Source organism: Aulonocara sp. 'chitande type north' Nkhata Bay, unplaced genomic scaffold, assembly GCF_057382095.1.
Source record: "Aulonocara sp. 'chitande type north' Nkhata Bay isolate Kocher_YH1m ecotype deep benthic unplaced genomic scaffold, A_spYH_male_GT1.1 unmapped_scaffold_29, whole genome shotgun sequence".
Classification (NCBI taxonomy): Eukaryota; Metazoa; Chordata; class Actinopteri; order Cichliformes; family Cichlidae; genus Aulonocara; species Aulonocara sp. 'chitande type north' Nkhata Bay.
In genome coordinates, this window is record NW_028234361.1 from 178,462 (window position 1) to 187,500 (window position 9,039).

The following is a 9,039-nucleotide window of genomic DNA, read 5'->3' on the forward strand; positions in this document are numbered from 1 at the left end:
AAATAACGCAGCAAAATAAATAATAAGAGCCGGGATGTGCAGACTATTTAGCACTGAAAAAACTCCGTCCATGTGAACAGAATCAGGTGTTACCTTACCTGTTGATTAAATATCAAGACTATTTAGCAATAAGCTTACTTTAAAGGCTCGTAATAGGTGAACTGTCTTGGTATAGTTGAGTCACGCAGAGTTCATGGTCCATGTTGTGTTACTTGTTGTTTGTGTGTGTGTGTGTCACCCGATGACCCCTGGCGCCGGAGCGTCTAGACTACATTAGAGGTGTGTCACAGCAAAGAGCCGCACCTGCGCTCAAAGAGAGCACATACATAGAGGTGAGGTATGAGGATAAATGGATAGATGCGGTCCTTTTTCGAAGCTGAGCGCACAGTTGTATTTCCTGCACAATCACACACGAAGTGAGGCTGTGTTTATGCCGGTTATACCATGAATATACACCCTGCAGGCACCACTTGTTTGTCAAACTGTTTATGAAGCAAAAGTCACATTTCTGTTTATTTACAAAGCAAAAAGAAGGGGGGGAAAGAGGCTTAGGAGGGGGTGGAGCGTGCGCACTAGCATACCGGCGACGGCTGTTTCCTTTCACTAAAAGGAAAAAAATAATAAAATGTGTACTTCACGTTACGGTTGAAACTGGGGTTTTTTTTGTGTTTTTTTAATTTTTATTTTATAGAAACAATTTTTGCTCATAACCAATTGACAGGGGATTTCTTAAAATCACCCCGCAGTTCTTCAGCTGAGACACCTGAGTTAGAAAACACAAACACTGCAGCTGTCTTTGTACAAACTTGTACAAACTCTGTTTTGACCTTGTATACTGTATTTCCCCAGCCCCTCTATTTTGAAACTAAAACTATTGAACCTTAATTCAATTTCTCACTTCACATAATCGTTTCACTTTTGCCTTGAAGTGTTACTTTTAATTTAATTTAATTATTTTTTTATGACGCATGTTCTCTGGTGAGTTCAGGTACATCTGTAACTTCAAGTGGAAGAGTTGCATGTGAGTTAAAAATTTTCTATAATACCAAAAAAAAAAAAAAAAAAAAAAAAAAAAGACAAAATACTGACGTTTTTGTCGAATAATCTGTCTGACATGAGGGATAATATAGCATTTGCATTTTAACTAAAAGACTCGCGCACTGACACTATGGGCACATTTTTAGAAATCTATTTAATTCCACAGAAAGGTTAGCCACTTTAGTGTTTCACTTGTGACCTATGAAGTACCCCCGAAATTGTATCATATTAAACAACAACAACAACAATAACAACAACAATAAACACTCGAGGACTTTAAAGAGTTTAATTTTTTCCGAGGTTTGAGAGCGCTCACCCCGGCTCGGGGCTCCACAGATGTGCTGGATGAGAGCTCCTTGCTGCAGACTGCAGCGGAGTGTTTGACAGTCAAACTTGAAACAGTCTTTGGAACTGAAACGGTCTCTGCCAACACGAACACATACCCCAAACAGTTCGGTAAATATGTACAGTTTCTCGCAGCTTCAGTTTTCAGCAGCTACCAGAACTTGCCTACCGTCTGCATCCTCCCAGCAGCCTCGCACTTCATCTGCGGGCAGTACTTGCGTGTGTGAGCGCTGTCACCGGTGGCTTCGCAGATCGGGCAAGTGTAGTTCCGGAGGACGGGGCAGAAAACTATCCCGTCGTCTGATTTGAGCTTGTGAGATAGGTACACCCTCGGAGTCTCCCCGTTCTGCTTGCATAAGCGGCAGTAGTCCGAGGATGAGGCGCTGCTGCTGGTGTCCGACGCGCTGCTGGTCGGACTGGACTGTGATGAGTTTTTGGAGGATTTCTTCCCCCGAGTGGAAGTGTGGACCTTACTCCAAGGGGGCGCTTGTCCCTTCTTTGGACGCTCGGTGTCTCGGTTATCAACCTCACGGTTGCTGCACAGTTTCTCGAACACTTGGCTCAGATTCATGTAGTCGTGCCACATGTTAAAGCTGTCCCCACCAGTGAGGATCGAGTTCTGGACCTCCAGTTGTCTCGGCATTGTGGTCATTTTTTGGCAGAAGTAAAACTGAGAGTGTGTTTGGAGCGCCTCATATTTATAGCTCACTGAAGAAGGTTTTAAAATGCAACAATGTTCGGAGATAGAGAGAAAAAAAAAAGAACTTTGGTGCAGGTGCAGGTGCAGTCTTTTATGTAGCTTTCTGGTGACCTTAAAAGAACCTTTACGAAGCCCGTTGACAGGCCTTTAATCGAATGATCGGTTGGTTGATTGATAACAGAAAAAAAGGACACATAAGATGGACATAAAGGACTGAAAACACCAAGAGCAAAATATTGCATCGCACTCATTTATGTAGTTTATTTTTAGATTAGATAATTTTGCAAAATAACGCAGCAAAATAAATAATAAGAGCCGGGATGTGCAGACTATTTAGCACTGAAAAAACTCCGTCCATGTGAACAGAATCAGGTGTTACCTTACCTGTTGATTAAATATCAAGACTATTTAGCAATAAGCTTACTTTAAAGGCTCGTAATAGGTGAACTGTCTTGGTATAGTTGAGTCACGCAGAGTTCATGGTCCATGTTGTGTTACTTGTTGTTTGTGTGTGTGTGTGTGTGTCACCCGATGACCCCTGGCGCCGGAGCGTCTAGACTACATTAGAGATGTGTCACAGCAAAGAGCCGCACCTGCGCTCAAAGAGAGCACATACATAGAGGTGAGGTATGAGGATAAATGGATAGATGCGGTCCTTTTTCGAAGCTGAGCGCACAGTTGTATTTCCTGCACAATCACACACGAAGTGAGGCTGTGTTTATGCCGGTTATACCATGAATATACACCCTGCAGGCACCACTTGTTTGTCAAACTGTTTATGAAGCAAAAGTCACATTTCTGTTTATTTACAAAGCAAAAAGAAGGGGGGGAAAGAGGCGTAGGAGGGGGTGGAGCGTGCGCACTAGCATACCGGCGACGGCTGTTTCCTTTCACTAAAAGGAAAAAAATAATAAAATGTGTACTTCACGTTACGGTTGAAACTGGGTTTTTTTTTGTTTTTTTAATTTTTATTTTATAGAAACAATTTTTGCTCATAACCAATTGACAGGGGATTTCTTAAAATCACCCCGCAGTTCTTCAGCTGAGACACCTGAGTTAGAAAACACAAACACTGCAGCTGTCTTTAACTCGCGAGGGCAGTCATGGACGCAAGACCTGCGTCTCATCACTGCTGCTTTGTGAATGTCTGTCTGTGAAAAGCGCTTAATAAATAAAGTTTACTTACTTACTTACTTACTTACTTACTGAGCCTGCAGTTCAGAAATTTAACCATTAGATGGAGTCATTGCCAAAGCAATGACTCCATCTAATTGCTATGACTTTTGGTGTTTATTTTGGACCTTAACTCGCCCCACAGTTTTGAGACAAGGTTCACATATGATATATCATTGTGTGCGGCTGGAGCTGGAATGAGTTGCTATGACTTTTGGTGTTTATTACTTCTATAGTTTTTTAAATATGAATATTTTAATGCAAGTTTTTTCCCATTGAAATGAATGGAGAACAAGAAAACTTCATTTGTGGTGTGCTGGCTCACTCTAGTGGTATGTCGGGAGTAATGGAGGCGGCCGCTGTGTCCCTGTGGTTGGCATACTTGTCAGATATCGACAAATCCTACACTACAGACCAGTTGACAGCGTGCAATAACCCAGCCGATTCATTCGTCTTTACACTACCTCACAATCGACTCAACGGTGAGTTATTTGTTTGTTTTGTTTTCTCACAATTAATGTAAAGCCAAGGTATATATCAACGGCGCGCGCAGCGGAAGTATGGCATTATAGCGGATTATAATGGGGGACGCTTTTATTTTGTATAACTACCGGAAGTAGTTCCTGTGTACTGAGCTAGCTGGGTAGCTAGCGCCGCGTCGCTTAAAAAGCAGCCGGGCTTGTCTTAAACTTAAGAGGCTGACACTCGCTAAACCACCCGATCGCTCGCCAAGCGACAGACGTCCATGTGTTCAACAACAGACACACGTCATTCCCCTTCGTGGTCTAAACCAATCAGAGATAGTCGGGGCGGGACCTCTGTCCGTGGTCGAGCTGGACGTGGAGGTGGATAGAGACGGGTGAGTAGCTTGAATGAAGCGATATCGATTCATTAAATCCTGAATTGAATGAATATAAATGTGTTTTACCAGAAACGCCAGAATCTCAGGTTAAAGCTCACAAAACTATTTCAACAACAACCAGCAAATGAGAGCAGGAAACGCATTCCACACGAAGACGTAAACAGAGCGGACCGACGCATCAGAATTAGCTTAGTCGGCGTGGGGGCTAATATCATCCTTAATTCCTTCTTACTTTTGCTGTTTTGCTTCCAACACGATAAAACCCACAGCTGTGCGTGAACTGTGAGAGAAACTTCAAGAAAAGTTTCCCATCTCAAACATGTGTTTTCTGCATTACTCATTCGCTTATTACCCATCAGTCTACCGTTGTTTACAGCGCTGGCGGCCGCTGTCTTTTCTTTCCTTTGTAAATGACGTCGGATAATAAAGCTTAATTTCTGCTGTTTAATACTGAAGAAATGTAAACTTTTTCAAATTAGGTATAATTGCAGAATATTTTTAAGGTTATCTGCTATAAAATCCATGCCAGGAAAATCTCCTTTATGTTTTTATTTTTTTATTTTTTTATTCTCAGTTACTTTGACACAACGGCATGTGCTGTGATGGTCACATCTCTGATAAAGTTTAGTGTCAGTACTGATAAATGATCAGAATTATAAGATCTCTCACTTTCTGAGTAAAAATTGCACCAAATCGAATCTGGATTATGTGGATTATAGAAATCAGTGATGATACACAGTGTGTGTGTGTGTGTGTGTGTGTGTGTGTGTGTGTGTGTGTGTGTGTGCTTTGGTGTGTGTGCTTTGGTGTGTGTGTGTGTGTGTGTGTGTGACAGAGAGAGAGAGAGTGACACTTGCTGTGTATTTAAGAAACAAACGCTCAAAGAAACCAAACAGAATGACACAGGCAGAAAGACACTGTTTTATTTTGGTAACCAATGATGCATTTCTTCTTCCCTTGTACAGTGCACCCTGAAGCCGTGTGTGGACCAGGAGATCAGCAGAACAGGAACCACAGAGCGTCAGCGGCAGACATCCAAGCTGCACAGGGCACACGCAGCACCAGGCAGAATTAATGACGTCCCTGATCCACAGCTCAAGCCCAGCCACCCGCTGCCTCCTCGCCGCCTCCTCCCGGGACCTTCAAGGACCACCCACCAGCCACTGGTACACATTCCAATCTTACACAATGGCCCCAGCATCACAGGGCATCTCCTGACATTAAAATCTATCCTGATTTCTGTTGTTTTTCCCTCATCTCTGAGCCGCTGAGTGTGTGTGTGTGTGTGTGTGTGTGTGTGTGTGTGTGTGTGTGTGTGTCTCTCTCTCTTTTACACAAAAAACACATGTCAATTGTTAAGGAAAATGTTATAAAACACTTCTTCAGTAAAGACTCAGAGAAGAGAAACACACAGAACTTCTTGCTAGCAAGGGCAGCCTCCACTCTAAGAGACTCCAGTGAGAGAACTGCCCCGGTCTTTATTTTATACTCCATTGAGCGTGTGTGTGTGTGTGTGTGTGTGTGTGTGTGTGTGTGTGTGTGTCTCTTTTACACAAAAAATACATGTGAGTGCACTTGCAACAACTTTTAATATGCAATGTACAGGACTTGCCAGCTAGGCGCCATCCTGTGGACCAAACATGCAATTGAAAGATGTTATTTTCGCCGGTATAACACCTTCTGACACTTTGTACCGCATTGAGCCAGCAGAGGGAGCACCTCTTGTTCAATCCCAGTGGCAAAGCAGCTGCTCTGCTTCTGTGTGTGTGTGTGTGTGTGTGTGTGTGACAGAGAGACAGACAGAGAGAGAGAGAGAGAGACACTTGCTGTGTATTTAAGAAACAAACGCTCAAAGAAACCAAACAGAATGACACAGGCAGAAAGACACTGTTTTATTTTGGTAACCAATGATGCATTTCTTCTCCGCTTGTACAGTGCACCCTGAAGCCGTGTGTGGACCAGGAGATCAGCAGAACAGGAACCACAGAGCGTCAGCGGCAGACATCCAAGCTGCACAGGGCACACGCAGCACCAGGCAGAATTAATGACGTCCCTGATCCACAGCTCAAGCCCAGCCACCCGCTGCCTCCTCGCCGCCTCCTCCCGGGACCTTCAAGGACCACCCACCAGCCACTGGTACACATTCCAATCTTACACAATGGCCCCAGCATCACAGGGCATCTCCTGACATTAAAATCTATCCTGATTTCTGTTGTTTTTCCCTCATCTCTGAGCCGCTGAGTGTGAGTGTGAGTGTGTGTGTGTGTGTGTGTGTCTCTCTCTCTTTTACACAAAAAACACATGTCAGTTGTTAAGGAAAATGTTATAAAACACTTCTTCAGTAAAGACTCAGAGAAGAGAAACACACAGAACTTCTTGCTAGCAAGGGCAGCCTCCACTCTAAGAGACTCCAGTGAGAGAACTGCCCCGGTCTTTATTTTATACTCCATTGAGCGTGTGTGTGTGTGTGTGTGTGTGTGTGTGTGTGTGTGTGTGTGTGTGTCTCTTTTACACAAAAAATACATGTGAGTGCACTTGCAACAACTTTTAATATGCAATGTACAGGACTTGCTTGCTAGGCGCCATCCTGTGGACCAAACATGCAATTGAAAGATGTTATTTTCGCCGGTATAACACCTTCTGACACTTTGTACCGCATTGAGCCAGCAGAGGGAGCACCTCTTGTTCAATCCCAGTGGCAAAGCAGCTGCTCTGCTTCTGTGTGTGTGTGTGTGTGTGTGTGTGTGACAGAGAGACAGACAGAGAGAGAGAGAGAGAGACACTTGCTGTGTATTTAAAAAACAAGCGCTCAAACAAACCAAAGAGAACGACAGAGGCAGAAAGACACTGTTTTTTTTGTGGTAACCCATGAGGTCTTGCTATCGAATTGTACAGTGCATCCTGAAGCAAGGCCGAGCAGATGACATAGTGCTCCACAGGCCTGCTTCTGGTGCCTGCTCCTGTACCAACCTGCTGCAGAGGCTTCTGTGAAGGGAAACTGCTACATGTTATGTCACCAATCCCTGCCATGCTGCGTGTCGAACGACCCGGCAGGGCCTGCTGAGTACAGTGGTGGTGGACCCAGGCCCTCTGCACCTTCCTTTCTCCGACTGGGACCCTTTTGTCCCATTCTTTTTGGTCCGATTCGCCATATCTCCAGAACCGAAGAAGCCATCGGCGTGGCTTCTTCGCCACAGCGTCCGGCACCCACCAAAACCCCCACCTAGACACCAACATCAGCCCTCTACACCTCTTACTTTTTCAGTTATTCCACTTTTGTCCCATCCTCTCCTGGCTTTTTCCCCATAACCTATCATTTAAGCCTCATCATACCTGCCGTGGGCCACTGGAGGGAGACAAATCACCATGCACTAAAATTCAAATTTTGCACTGCAAACCTCACAGTGTCTGTGTCTGTGTGTGTGTGTGTGTGTGTGTGTGCGCTTTGGTGTGTGTGTGTGTGTGTGTGTGTGTGTGCGCGCTTTGGTGTGTGTGCTTTGGTGTGTGTGTGTGTGTGTGTGTGACAGAGAGAGAGAGAGAGAGAGAGACACTTGCTGTGTATTTAAGAAACAAACGCTCAAAGAAACCAAACAGAATGACACAGGCAGAAAGACACTGTTTTATTTTGGTAAGCAATGATGCATTTCTTCTCCGCTTGTACAGTGCACCCTGAAGCCGTGTGTGGACCAGGAGATCAGCAGAACAGGAACCACAGAGCGTCAGCGGCAGACATCCAAGCTGCACAGGGCACACGCAGCACCAGGCAGAATTAATGACGTCCCTGATCCACAGCTCAAGCCCAGCCACCCGCTGCCTCCTCGCCGCCTCCTCCCGGGACCTTCAAGGACCACCCACCAGCCACTGGTACACATTCCAATCTTACACAATGGCCCCAGCATCACAGGGCATCTCCTGACATTAAAATCTATCCTGATTTCTGTTGTTTTTCCCTCATCTCTGAGCCGCTGAGTGTGAGTGTGTGTGTGTGTGTGTGTGTGTGTGTGTGTCTCTCTCTCTTTTACACAAAAAACACATGTCAGTTGTTAAGGAAAATGTTATAAAACACTTCTTCAGTAAAGACTCAGAGAAGAGAAACACACAGAACTTCTTGCTAGCAAGGGCAGCCTCCACTCTAAGAGACTCCAGTGAGAGAACTGCCCCGGTCTTTATTTTATACTCCATTGAGCGTGTGTGTGTGTGTGTGTGTGTGTGTGTGTGTGTGTGTGTGTGTGTGTGTGTGTGTGTGTGTGTGTGTGTGTGTGTGTCTCTTTTACACAAAAAATACATGTGAGTGCACTTGCAACAACTTTTAATATGCAATGTACAGGACTTGCTTGCTAGGCGCCATCCTGTGGACCAAACATGCAATTGAAAGATGTTATTTTCGCCGGTATAACACCTTCTGACACTTTGTACCGCATTGAGCCAGCAGAGGGAGCACCTCTTGTTCAATCCCAGTGGCACAGCAGCTGCTCTGCTTCTGTGTGTGTGTGTGTGTGTGTGTGTGTGTGTGTGTGTGTGTGTGTGTGTGTGTGTGTGTGACAGAGAGACAGACAGAGAGAGAGAGAGAGAGACACTTGCTGTGTATTTAAAAAACAAGCGCTCAAACAAACCAAAGAGAACGACAGAGGCAGAAAGACACTGTTTTTTTTGTGGTAACCCATGAGGTCTTGCTATCGAATTGTACAGTGCATCCTGAAGCAAGGCCGAGCAGATGACATAGTGCTCCACAGGCCTGCTTCTGGTGCCTGCTCCTGTACCAACCTGCTGCAGAGGCTTCTGTGAAGGGAAACTGCTACATGTTATGTCACCGATCCCTGCCATGCTGCGTGTCGAACGACCCGGCAGGGCCTGCTGAGTACAGTGGTGGTGGACCCAGGCCCTCTGCACCTTCCTTTCTCCGACTGGGACCGTTTTGTCC

General features: G+C 45.1%; 1 protein-coding gene across 1 annotated transcript; it reads right to left on the reverse strand.

The window, feature by feature from the left end:
- Positions 1-673: 673 nt before the first annotated feature.
- Positions 674-2,147, reverse strand: LOC147300582 (nanos homolog 2-like). Its single transcript, XM_086285110.1, has one exon. The coding sequence runs from the start codon at positions 2,033-2,035 to the stop codon at positions 1,535-1,537; it is 501 nt and encodes a 166-aa protein (XP_086141236.1). The 5' UTR covers positions 2,036-2,147; the 3' UTR covers positions 674-1,534.
- Positions 2,148-9,039: the final 6,892 nt, after the last annotated feature.

Coding starts and splice junctions, on each gene's coding strand:
- LOC147300582 (XM_086285110.1), bottom strand. CDS start 2,035: ATGACCACAATGCCGAGACAACTGGAGGTCCAGAACTCGATCCTCACT.